We start from the raw sequence: 13,648 nt of genomic DNA, 5'->3' as shown, positions 1-13,648 counted from the left end.
TAGACTTGATATAAGGTGTTCATAACAAGTTTTGCATTTTATTCCTGGTCCCCTCACACACATTTTAATCATATTTTATGTGATCTATGTATGCAGCACTCATCCTCTTTCTGTCACCCAACCTCTCCAATGTGTCCCTCTTAAACAGATTGCTACAATACTTGTAATGATGGTCCTTCCCAGCTGTGCTGCAGGAGAGAGGAAGAGAGCAGCAGGCTATAGTATTACCATAATACCCGCTCCCTCCCTCCACTGTCCCAAGGGCCCATGTGGGGCTGCATGGGGATGTGGGGTAACTCTGCTGTGGAGGGGACTCAACTGGCTGCCGGTCCTGCAGGATGTGTGTGTGTGTGTGTGTGTGTGTGTGTGTGTGTGTGTGTGTGTGTGTGTGTGTGTGTGTGTGTGTGTGTGTGTGTGTGTGTGTGTGTGTGTGTGTGTGTGTGTGTGTGTGTGTGTGTGTGTGTGTGTGTGTGTGTGTGTGTGTGACAGGGCTGAACCTGCCTGTGGGCGATGTAATAAAAGCGCCACACACTGCCGGTAGTGACGGTGGCACCGCTGCTGTAGCTGCAGTAGGAGGGGATAAATATAAACCAGAACCGCATCAAGGAGACGGCCCTCTAGTCACAGCCTGACTTACATCCTAATAATTAGGCCCCTTTTCCAATAAAACAGGGATTTGTGGCCATGCATCTCTTTTACTTCTGTTTGCTACTGCAGAGGGAGGGATGCATGATCTGCTGCAGTTCCTGGGTGAACCTAACGATTGAGAGGATTTAATTTCAGTGGTGTTGGAAAATGATCAGCGACATTTGCACAGTTTACATCTTGACAGTCAATTTAAGACGAATCAGCATCAACAAGCTGTGTGGTTTGCTGTATTTTCATTTTTTTTTGGTGAATTACATGTTTGAAGAACACGTTCTCAGCTGTCTGCTTGTGTGATTGTGCACACACACGCATTTCATTGTCTTTGATAGTAACTAATCAATAAATGAGGTATGCATGTTATCTTAAACCTCCTAATGTGACCAGTGTAATCTTTCACCCTCTCCTGAATATTCTCCTTTACTTTGGGTTTTGTCCTAATGTTATTCAGTTTTATTATTATTCTTTTTTTAAATGTCACCTTATGTAGCTATACTATGTATTGATATTGCACCTTGCACAACAAAAGTGATTTAACATTCTGTCGTCTCTTTGATATGTTTCAAAATTATGCTTACCATGTCATTTTCCAGCCAAGTCCCACTACTTCCTATGGCTGCGAAGCCCTTCAGCCTTTTTTTCCCCTTCTAAATTACACTAATGAGAAATATATGGACATTTTATAAAAGTTTGATTATGAAGACTGAGAAGCTGGGGAGCAGGAGCAAGAGAGAACTGGGCGGGTGGGAGGCAGGCAGACTAAGCAGGGGGTATCAACCTAATTAAAGCAAGCATTTGTCAGAGATTAAGCCTTAAACAGAAAAGGTCATCTGAGCACGAGAGCACACTGTTTCACCGCTGTGCTCTTAGGGCAGTCTAAACCTTTCCAAGCTAAATGGTAAAGATGCTATTTTCCAGAGACGGGGGAGGGGCTGCAGATTTCAACCAGCGACAAGACTGACACTCGGGTCATTGGTTCTTCACTGTCCATTACACATGCTGGTCAAAGCTGGCAATCGGTGTCATTTAGGAATGAAAAATAAGTGCTGGGACAAGATCAATAGATGCAGCCGTCTGTACAGGCTGTGATTAATTGACTGTCACCAATTAATGAGTAGCCTGTTGCAAAGCAATGGGTTTTCGACGGGGACAGTGTGTTTTTCTTTCATTTCAGTCTGATATTGGTTATTTTGGGGCAAATTCTCTTGGAATAAATTCATTATACACATCAGTCACAATTTGCAGGTTTTCTGTGGCACCCTGGAAAGTATCTTGTGTATCAGTTGCTCTTTGAAGTCATTCGCGACGCCGGGAGGAATGTGAGCTTGAGTATAAACAGACAGAGGTTTCTTTAGCCCAATCAGAAACAGTTTCTAAAAATATTTCACTATTTCCTTGTTTGTTTTTACTCGCTATTTCAAAATCTGTATACATTAATAAATTGCCATTATGCACTGATAATAAAAGCAACATGAGTTTTAAATCTACCTCTGAGAGCCTCTTTCTTTTGTGAACTTAAACTAAGACATATAAATCATGTTCATTTACTTGAAATATATCATAAAACCACAGCTGGTATGAAAACATTAGCAGGAACTCAAATTAATCTCAGGCCATCACTTGGTGGCTTGTGATTAATTTTACGTGCCATTGAAAACTGTCAAACATGTACCGGTGATGTTTTAAACCTGGAATCAGTGTACGAGGTTATGTTGTCAGCCAGTCAATTCTAATGACTTTAGCTCCTCAGAAGATGTCCTGGTCTGAGACATGATGACGCACAGGACATGCTGGTTTAGATATGAGTAATGGCTCAGCGGGATAAACTGTGGTGGAGATGTGATTTGAAATATTTGTAGTAGAAACTATGCTAATATTAGATCGGTCTTTGTTGTTATTTATGAATTAGATCATTTATCCAGGACAAAGGCTTGCAAAATATCACACAACATTTATTTATTTTTTTAATGGGGAGGGTATCAACTCAAACATACCATGTTGATGAGATCGAGGTAGGATATTATTTATTTATTTTGGTCTGGAGGCAAATAAGGTTTTAATCCGAAGATGTGAAATCAAAGCAAAGTATCTCATAGATTTATTTTTCTGGTAGTTTGGATAAACGCTGACCTTTTGCAAACAAGTTTCAAGACTTAAACTTTGGGAGAAGTTACATTTTTGAATAATACAAGAGTTTATTCAAAGCACAGCCTTATTTGTTTATAATATACCCCAAATAGCATACCTGAAAATATATATATATTTTTATTTTTTTTATTTTATTTATCTATTTCGTTACCATATTAAAGCTTTGGAGACTCTTTAAGCAGAAGCTTCTCTCCAGGTTCATTTCTGACATTTATTTTCCAGTATAATATGTGACATGCAAATCAGACTCTAATTCTGGCAACAACCTGGATAACTGGCAGCTTTATAGATTTTTAAGGGAAGTAGTTTCGAGTGTCAAAATTCAAGAGTTGACACGAATGCGAGGAAATGCCGCAGTTTGTTTTATGTTTGTCATATTTATAGAAAGAAAATGCAGTGATGAATAGTCTTTAGTGCACCACATCTCACTACAATGTCCTCAAGCACACTGAAAGGGGCTTTATGAGAAACGTTTTCAAAGATTGTCGATTAATATTTACCCAGTTCAAGTGATCTTTCATCATTAACAATTATCAATATAATGTTAGTCATTCAGTCTAATGAAAGGCAAATATTATGGCTGCATGACATCAATTGAACATATAATATGTAAAAATCTTGTTGAGTTACTTGCATCTTGTGAATCTGAGTTTTTTCTTTATGGCTGCATAATGTTTTGTTTTGCAATTGTTTTATTTATAGCAGGGGTGTCAAAAAATATTTTAGTTCAGGATCAAATTACAGCCCTGTTTAATTTTAAGTGGGCTGGGCTTGTAAAATTGCGCCATAGTTACCTTTCGAAACGTTTTTCTTTACTGTGGCGCAGATTATATGTGGTGAAACTAACTATATTTACATTTGTTTTTTTTTGTTTTTTACAATGAATGACTACAATCTCAACACAAAGCCTATATTAATGATGCCTTCAATTGAGAAATCCAGTAAAATGTCAATTAAAACCTCTTGTATGAATGTTTTTACAGACCTACCCTGACAGCATGGCTTTGAGGCTAAGACTAGTTTGCTCACAATCACAGGGTCTCGGTGTTGTGTTGTGTCCACTCCTCTAAAGGAATTAGTTTTTATTTGAGATTTATTTGGGAGTAAAAACATCTCAGGCTTACTTGTAGAATATGAAGCATCGAGACTCCTGGGGTCCTCAGAAAGAAGTTTACTAAGTGTTCCCAGAGTCAAAAGCAAACAAGGAGAAGCAGGTTTTAGTTCCTGTGCTCCTCAGCTGTGGAACAAGCACCTGAGGACACACTCACTTCTTTTAAACCAGGCCTTAAAACACTATTGTTTTTATTTGATTATTTTCATCTTAATAAAGCATTTACTGTTACTGACAGGAAGAGACTCACCTCATCGAATTTCTGTTTTATTTGCTTGTAAAGCACAGTGAAAACGCCGTGTGTCTGAATGGTGCTATACAAATACATTTACCTTGGTTGCCTAAAAAAATAAAGAAATAATATTTTCTTTGATATTTTTGCAATTTGTTCATTGGTTTGACTGGCCATATTGGAGCTTCTTGCAGGCATGTTTTGGCCGACAAATGAGATTGGTTCTTCTGTATCTCACGTATTTAAAGTTTGGTCTGAGCGGCACTGCTTTGAATTCATATATTTTTGTTGTATCCGAAGAGAAGCGTTTCTGCATTGGCTGCGAGTCGACCGAAAACACTTTCAACTCGCTGGATTTGTCAAACGCAGGTGTGGATAATCAGCTTCGCGCTCCTCGAGTACTTTGCAGCAGGGGCCTCGGCGGTGCGAACCTTTTTGTCCTCTCTGGCTGCCCGTAGCCGTCAAGACTCCGCGCGCGCCACCGCGGGTCTGTTTTGTGGTGGGAGATTTGTTCCTCCTCCTCTCAGGAAGTGTGCTCGTGACAGCAAAACATGGCTCAGAACTTTCAGTCGTCCATCCTCTCCCTGACTTTGCCGATCTCCTGTCAGATATGTCTCGGAAAGGTAAGGTTCTGAATCTCTGTCGTCTGTTTATCCGTTAAAACCGATCGGGTGTTTGCTGATAACGCTCTGCTCGCGACGACGATGTTGCAGCGGGTACTATCCGAGCTAACTTCGTGTCGGGATCACTTTTGAGCATTGGATAACCGCCTTTATCTGCCCATGTTTTTGTCCGCCTGCAAGGTCAGGCAGCCGGTCATTTGCACCAACCACCACGTGTTCTGCTCGTCCTGCATGGAGATGTGGTTGAAGAAAGCCGGCCAGTGTCCCACCTGCAGAGTCCCCATCACAGCAGAGAGCCCCTACCGGGAGATCATCGGTGAGTAGCTGCACAGAAACCAAGAAGAGAGAGAAAGGGAGCGAGACTTCGGCTGCCTGCAGCATCCTACGGTCCTTCATTTTGTAAAGTAAAGCGTGTTTGAATAAGGCAGCTGGAGCATTAGCTTCTCTGTGTAGAGGGACGTATTGAGTCAGATCAAGATGGTCAAACTATCACTGGTCTTCCTTGGTTAGCTATTTAGTCCCAGCTCGTGCATTTAACGGTGGTTTGACAAAGAATTGATGCGTCGAAGAGACCCCCGTGATGGCTACAAGTCTATTGTTGGCTTGATTTTGCGGTGGGCTGCACAGTGGAGCAGTGGTTGGCACTCAGGCCTCACACCAAGAAGATCCTTTATGTGTGGAGTTTGCTTGTTCTCCATGTGTATGCCTGTTTTCTCACACAGTTCCAAAACATGCATGTGAGGTTAATTAGTGACCCTAATTTACCCATAGATGTGGATGTGAGTATCTGTGGTCTTCTGTGTTTGTCCTGTGATGGACTGGCAATCTGTAACTTGCCCTCGCACATATTTTGCTGGGATTGTCTCCGGTGGCCGTGTACACCCTCGGCAAATAGATGAATACCTTACAGATAAAGTTACTGCACTCGCTTATGTCAAATACAACTGTGTCACTCATTTGAATATGGGATAGCCTCCAAAGAAAAGAAAAGTGGCAGCCGGACAAGAGAAGGTAGTCGAGCAGAAATGTCAAAGAATCAACAAGGTTTCTCGTAGCAATACTAAAACTTACCTTTGACAATTACATTCAGTTCATTTTTCTCAGGCACCCACTAAATACTTTTGTGCTGTGGTTCCTATAGTTTATTTTATTGATCATACAGCATTGCTACTTTAAATGACCACAGACACCAGTGACAAATGTTTCTGCATGCATCCAAATTCTGTACGGTACTCTGTGTAAATAAACGATTTTGCAGCATCTCATTTCTCATTTCATCTCATTTGCAGTTTGTTGCTCAAATTCAAGACTCCAGGGTAAAAACAAGCCAATTGACCAATATCCTAATCAAGACTGTGCAATATATTTTTAAGGGCAGCGTTGTTACTTTCCTACATGATGTAGATAGCCTTGTGATGAAACCCCCATTCACACATTTAATGCTTAATCTATTAAGATAAAACATTGAGCTTTAAAAACATTTGTGCCGTTAATTTGTGGCATGTTGTGCAAAAAAAGTTCCCCTGAAAGACCCGGTGTTGGCATGCTTGCAAAGGCAGTTTGGTTTGACTAAAGTCTCAAAGTATGAATGCAACATGACAAACTTCACAAAAGTTGATTAAAAAAAAAAAACCCAAAACATTTCCCTTATTTATACATTTTATAGACCATCAGTTGCTACTGGTACCACTACAGTAATCCAACATGCATCGTCTGCTAGCACATTTAGCACAGCGTTTAACATTGTTTACGTATGCAAAATATACATCACACCAGGCGTCCCAGTGGTTTTATTCACATGTTTTAATGCCAAAGTGAGCATAAAGTCAGTCAAGACTGGGTAAAGCCTCCACAGGCGTGAACATGGACTCTGACATTACATAACCATATGAACATGAAGTGACTTTAGTTTTTTAACAGTATTGCTTCATGTATTTGTCTGAAGTAACCTCATGTTGTATTTCTTCCAGGCGGATCAAATGAGAGTGACCACAGTGATAATCCCTCTATAAGGAAATGCCTTAGAAAAACCAGAGGAGAACTACTGTTAAGGGAGTATGAGGTATTAAATCATTAATGCTCAAAAGTATAGTCAATAAACCTACAGCCTGTTCATGGCACGCAGCATCGTGTTGCGAGTTGTGTTCATTTCCAAGCATCTTTTCAGGTTTGCATCATTTCTTCCCCAACAGGAGGAGATTGAAAAATTGATGTCAGAAAATGAAGAGCTGAAGACAAAAAATCAGAGTCTGGAGGCACAAATGAAGACTGCTTTGGGTTCATGCAGTGACAACGCAGCTCAGAGGACAGACGACAAAGCCGTTCTCCCCTTTATCCTGAAAGATTTGGAAAGCAATGTGCAGGCTGCAGAAGATACCTGTGCCAAGCTGAAGCAGGACATGGAAAAGCTGAAAGAGGTAAACTGCACCTTGTCCAAGACTTTACACCGATGAAATGTGTTTTTCTTGCTGGATGCAGATTAATTTTTTTTTCTTTTTCTTTTGAAGAGTCATTGAAAAATTTAATGTGCTACTCTCTATTGTTTTCAGACAAACAAAGCATTGCGATCTCAAAATAATGACCTTGTACAAGAAAATATGCGACTTAAAGTAGAGGTGGATAACCGGTCTCCTCACAAGTAAGTGTTGGCTTTTTGTTTCATGACATCTAAAATGTAAACCATTTGTCAGGAGGCCTTGGCAATTTTACTCATTGAAGAAATGTAACTTCTGTTAATAAGTTCCTGTTAGTTTCCAGGAATCTACAACATTCTAAGCAACTAAGGATTTGCTGGGATCTTACCTGCTTCATGTATGATTTTTGTATGTGAAAAGACAAAGAGAGCCTGGTTTTGAATTTTTATGTTTTTAAGTGTCCATCGATGGTAACTAACAGGGTAATTGATTTATCAGTTCATTGGAATGCTGACGATGATATTTGAGTTCAGGGCCTATTTAAAGGTATAGTAGAGGATTTTCTTCTTCCGGGTGGATCATCAAAATAACTGGTCCTCCCAATTGTCAATCATTCTGGTGATATATGACGTAAGCCCGTCGTACGTGCCCGTCCCTGCGCGCAGCTCACTCCACACGGTCCTCATCATGCTGGTGGCCGACCCGACGCATTATTCTCGGACATTTTTACACAGTTTCACCCCCTCTGGTGCAAATCTTCTTGTAAAGTGAGCTTATGTGAGCGATGCCGACTTGTGACTTGTAAACAGAGCGTGCACGAGGAGAACTGGGCTCGTGCATGTCTCTCGCACGCGTTTTAGTAGGCGTTCCGTCTCGGGAGCAGGTACAGCGTTGCGCATGCACATTTTTTTCAAACGGTGGAGAGGGCGGTTCTTTCCTAAAATTCCTGAAAATCCTCCTGTGTACCTTTAATATGTCTGCACTTAAATAGTGAGTCTTTTGCAAATAATAAAATGTCACTCAGTGAAGTGTTTTTTTTTTTTTTAATTTCTGTCTCCAGGTTTGGTCGGTTCACAGTGGCAGCAATGGAAGCTAAAATTCAGCACTATGAGCGTGACATAGACCACTTGAAGAGGGCACTGGATCGCAGCGACCAGTACATCGACGATCTGGAGTCTCGGCTGAGAAAGTCGGAGAAGAGATGTCTTGAAATGCAGGACGCGTCGAGGAAGAGCCACGCCGGGACGGACTCGCTCTCACAGCAACAGAAAATCAACATGATGATGCGTAGTTTGAGTGACAACGAGAGGGAGTTGATCTGCAGCAATCCGGAGGCCGAATGTTCAGCGTTTTCAAGAAATCCCAACGTGACGTCGAGGCCAGCCGCGGATCGTAAGGCGTTCAACGTGGCTGAAGGGAGGAACGTTACTGAAGACCAGAACAATGAAGACTCGGAAAGCCCCTCTGACTTTTTGCCCGCGACCCCATCCGCCGCTTTCCGCACCCTGACCCTGAGAAGCCCCGGACTCCGTGAAAAGAAAGTGGCATTTAAGCCTCAGTCTCACCAGCGGAGGCTGGATTTTAACGTGACTCCTGAAAAGCACAGAGAAAACCCATACAAGTACTTCCACAGATTCCCCAGAGGCTTCCCGTCAGATTTTGTGGAACTATCAAAGTCGAGCTTCTGGGGTTGTTTGCAGAAGCCCAACTTCGACCAGCCATACTCGGGTCCAAGTCAACGAAGCTTACTTCAGAGATCCACGTCCTCCGATTTTGACGACGACGATTCCGATAACCAGATGTCCAGTGAAGCCTCCATGAACGCAGCTTACCTCGACAAAATCTCCGAGTTGGACTCCATGATGCTGGAAGGCGAGGGTTGTGTAAGCGCCGGGTCACAGCTCTCCCCACCATCCTCCCCTCCAGCAGGCGTGGACAAAACCCTCACCCCGGACTCTCGAACCTCTCCTGCCGACGCGTCGCCAAACATGGCTGGAAACCTCGCGAGTGGATGCAAACCGAAAAAACATCAAGCGCGTGACGACGTGGACGACGTGGATGACGCCTCAAATGACGAAGCGGCTCCAAAATGTGCAGAAGAAGGTCCGTCCGCACTGGAGCCCGGGAGGAGGCACCGCACCCAGGTCCCAGACAGTACACAACACACGGGGAACTCTTCAACCGACGAGCTGTCCTTTGATCTGCTGTTTGATGCGATGGACGAGGTGAAGGCCGGTCCCTCTGGCTCTCTTCATTCAGCAGGCCGAGACCACGATCATGTAAATCCTTGTGGCTGCGCTGGGGGCGAGTCTGCGAACACAAGAGCACAAGCACTAAACAGCAGCCAGCCAGTGAAGAGAAAGTCGAGTCCCTTCAGCACCAACAGTCCCACCAAACTTTCAAAGCTCATGTGAGCAGAATCTGTGTCTCTTCACTGCAACGTGCACTGTGCGAAGTTTATATCAGGATTCGTGACTGTGTGGCTAGAAACAATTCACCATTACTTACAATGACGTTGAATATAATGCTTGGCGCTAACTTATTGTCTGTTGTGATATGAATTGAGGCATAATTAATAGGGCAGGATTGTCAGTTTTTGTGCTTTTTTTTTTTTTCCTTCTTCCCTTAGGTCTCAGTGATGGTTAGATAGCTAGTAATGCCAGCTTTCATTGCAATCATATAAACACCTGAGATCATTTTTCTTGTCATACCGCACTGCATACCGGTGTGGTGCTCAGATATTTTTCTAATATGCTTGTGGTCTAGTTGTGTTAAGCCATGTAGAAAACACAAGAGGATATAATCTTTGACATGCACTGTTGGAAATGGCTGTTAAAAAAAAAAAATGTAACGTGTTAAAGAAATAAAATTGATGCAAACTGATTTCTTTCCATACTGTCTGTAATTGTTTTCCCCCACTTCTTGGAATTTTGAAGTATTACATCTACAAACTACTATGTTGGTCTTCCATATTGTTTGTATTTAGAATTAATATTAGAGTGCTGATAGTATTTTTCCACATATTTTTTTGTTTTTACTTTGCTACTTTCCCTGATGGTTTGGAATTGGCTCCATTTGAATACTTACAAATACTAATTTGCTGCCATTAAAGGTGCAAACAGCCCCGGCCTGTTCGTGTCGATAAAAGGCATGGAGCCAGTAACGACACACATTAGAGACCTCACGCACTGCAATTCCGTTGGTGCGCAAAACGCCTTATTTATTATGCAAATTTAACGATATCGTGTATATTTCACATACCTCTAATCGTCGCATGAAATTTTAATTGGGCAACCGTTGCGGTTTGAATAAATGAAGTGTTAATTCATTTGGATTAATTAATTTAGGTTTAAATAAAAAAAAGAAAAAACGTACAAGGTGACGCTGGTGTATTAAATCAATTTGTTTAGCGCTCATCTGGCCATGATGGGCTTTAATGAGAAGGCGGCACTCTCATTATTTCCAAAGGGTGAATGTGAGGGACGAGATGGGCTCCAAAGAGATACTGATCACATTTGTATACAAAACAAAATACTTATTCTAAATCCATGCTTTTTAAAGATTCCTACTTTAATTCCCATTTCATGTTGAAATAAAAATGTTTAGGCATCTTTCCTAAATTCAGTTCGATAAAGCCCAGCCTAAAATAGATAGTTGCTCAAATAAACAACGTCAAGTCGATGGTTTCCGGTCCTTAAGTAAAGAATAAGGCCTAAAGGCACCGGGACCGGCGCAGTTCTGTGGCTGGATGTAGAGGAGTAAGCCCTTAAAAACGCCAGGCGTCTAGTCTCCAGATGTTATTGCCTTGCCCTGTGAGCAGCTTTTTTTTTTTTTTTTATATCTGTCAGCCTGTTCACTGTTCTGGCAGTTTATGTCTCGCGAGAGCAGCCGAGCACGGGCTTGACGAGATCTGAGGCGCTCAGGTGTAAGAGGCTCTCTCATCCCCAGCAGTGGGGAAACAGTAGACAGATAAGTGCGTCTGAGAGACTGCAGGCATCTCTGTGATCTCCGGGCTCAAGGCTGCACTCGGCGCACTACACAGCGAACTACACTGCATCATTACTGGATAGGCAAAGGATCACTGTGTGTCTATGACTCTTTTCCAGCTCTTGTAAGCCGTTTTCCCCCCTTCTTTCCCGTGCACTTTAATTGGAGACGCTCGCCAAGATGATGTCCATGAACAGCAAACAGCCGCACTTCGCCATGCATCCCTCTTTACCCGAACACAAGTACACTACCCTGCATTCCAGCTCGGAAGCTATAAGGAGAGCCTGTCTACAAACTCCACAGGTAAATTATGCTCTAAACTTTCACTTTGTGCTTTTTTTTTTTTTTTTTTTTTTTTTACACACGACTGCTTGTAGCGCTGAACGCAGTCTGTGCGTAATAACAAGGAGCGCTCCAAGGCACATTCAGCCAAGACGCGCGCTTAATGTTTTTTTCATGTATTCCACAGCAATCACTGGAAGGATCTGTGATCTTTTTGAAAGCATGCTCACGCAAAGCCTGGCTTTACTGGGAGTTTTTTTTTTTTTTTGTATAATTTTTATGACTTGCCGCTTCTGAAGGAATACTCCGACTCTGTTGTGTGTCGCCAAAAAAAAGTCCCGACTGACAGATACATTTATTAATGTTTTTCTTTTGTGTTCTGCCGTCTTCTGCTGCGAATTTCTTATTTCTCATTCCATGCCCTTTTGTTTTCACCCTTGTAGCTTCAGAGTAACATATTCGCGAGTTTGGATGAGACCCTGCTGGCCCGGGCTGAGGCTTTGGCGGCCGTGGACATCGCCGTGTCCCAGGGCAAGACGCACCCGTTCAAGCCCGACGCCACCTACCACACGATGAGCACGGTGCCATGCTCGTCGACGTCCACCGTCCCGCTGGCGCACCACCACCACCACCATCACCACCACCACCACCAGAACATGGAGCCTCCGGACATCATGGACCACCTCACCTCGCCGTCCCTCGCGCTGATGTCCAGTGCGCACGACGGGACGGGCGGAGGAGGCGGCGGCGGCGGAGGTGGCGGCGGAGGGCTCATCTCCAGCGCCTCTGCCCACCCGCACTCTCACATGCACGGCTTGGGTCACCTGTCCCACCAGGCTATGAGCATGAACTCGCCTCTCACCCACCACGGGCTCCTACCGGGCCATCACGGAGGTGGCCAGGGCGGCCCAGGGCTCACAAACAGCGGACTCCCGTCCATCAATGACTCGGATACAGACCCCAGGGAGCTGGAAGCTTTCGCGGAGCGCTTCAAGCAGCGGAGGATCAAGCTGGGGGTCACCCAGGCGGACGTGGGCGGCGCTCTGGCTAATCTCAAAATCCCCGGCGTGGGATCACTGAGCCAAAGTACAATTTGTCGATTCGAGTCCTTAACGCTCTCCCACAACAACATGATTGCGCTCAAGCCTATCCTCCAGGCCTGGCTGGAGGAGGCCGAGGGGGCCCAGAGGGAGAAAATGAGCAAACCTGACATTTTCAACGGGGGAGAAAAGAAACGCAAGAGGACGTCCATAGCGGCCCCGGAAAAGAGGTCTTTGGAGGCTTACTTCGCCGTGCAGCCTCGACCGTCGTCCGAGAAAATAGCAGCTATCGCTGAAAAGTTGGACCTGAAAAAAAATGTGGTGCGAGTGTGGTTTTGTAACCAAAGACAGAAGCAGAAGAGGTTGAAATTTTCCGCTGCTCACTGATGGCAAGAGCGAACAAACAAACAAAAACAACAACAACAAAGTTGTGTGACTGAATTTGGGGACCAAGGGGACACTAAGACACCATTTTCAGTCTTTTGTCTCCAGCGATTTTACACGTTGGTGCACAACGGGCTTTAGACACCCATTTTATGAGGCTTCATATATCTTGTTTATTTTCACGTTATCGGTGAATGTGAAGTATGCAAATAACAGATTACACAGATTTCGCTCAGTTGTTACGAGGGGAAACTTTTAGCGACGTCGACATTGCCTTTTACAACATGTGGACAGAGGTAATTTGCTTGATACTCTAGCGAGTTATTTTCTCCTAATAGGCCTATTATTTGAAGTATAGCCATTTACGAATTACCTCATTGATTGTTGACCTGTGTTTTTGCTTTGATATCATTTATCTATTTATTTATTTATTTGGTCCTTCTTTTTATAGGATAACTCGTGAATCTGTTCATTTATTCATCTTGTTTATTCATTCTTTATTTCGAGGCTGCTATGAATTCAAATTCAGTTGCAAACTTTGATGGCTAACGAAATAATAATGATGAAGAAAAAAAGAGATTAGGCCTGCATGAAATCCTAATTCACGGGAAGTATTTTCAGCCTCAATAGGCTGTCACATTTACAGATATATTTATTTTGAATTTGCACAAAAGACCCTTTAGGTTTATAGATCGGTAATGTCGAAATGGTTTTGTATATACAGACATCACTTTATCACTTCAGGGGTGAGCTCCAGTTTGAAATAAATTATAGGGGGTATA

At 43.1% G+C, this 13,648-nt stretch overlaps 2 protein-coding genes across 2 annotated transcripts; both read left to right on the top strand.

Annotated features, from left to right (window-relative positions):
* Positions 1-4,680: 4,680 nt before the first annotated feature.
* On the top strand, positions 4,681-9,959 carry obi1 (ORC ubiquitin ligase 1). Its single transcript, XM_080495403.1, has 6 exons — positions 4,681-4,759; positions 4,940-5,075; positions 6,730-6,821; positions 6,952-7,176; positions 7,309-7,397; positions 8,234-9,959. The coding sequence occupies exons 1-6, from the start codon at positions 4,688-4,690 to the stop codon at positions 9,585-9,587; spliced, it is 1,968 nt and encodes a 655-aa protein (XP_080351529.1). The 5' UTR covers positions 4,681-4,687; the 3' UTR covers positions 9,588-9,959.
* A 1,381-nt stretch (positions 9,960-11,340) lies between these two features.
* On the top strand, positions 11,341-12,869 carry pou4f1 (POU class 4 homeobox 1; the record flags this gene model as incomplete). The annotated part of the gene is made up of 2 exons (XM_080495436.1): positions 11,341-11,463; positions 11,886-12,869. The coding sequence occupies 2 exons, from the start codon at positions 11,341-11,343 to the stop codon at positions 12,867-12,869; spliced, it is 1,107 nt and encodes a 368-aa protein (XP_080351562.1).
* Between the last annotated feature and the right edge of the window lie 779 nt (positions 12,870-13,648).

This window comes from Blennius ocellaris (assembly GCF_963422515.1).
Source record: "Blennius ocellaris genome assembly, chromosome: 1".
Taxonomy (NCBI): domain Eukaryota; kingdom Metazoa; phylum Chordata; class Actinopteri; order Blenniiformes; family Blenniidae; genus Blennius; species Blennius ocellaris.
Note: the sequence above shows the minus strand (reverse complement) of the source record. Positions and strands in the feature narration are given on the sequence as shown.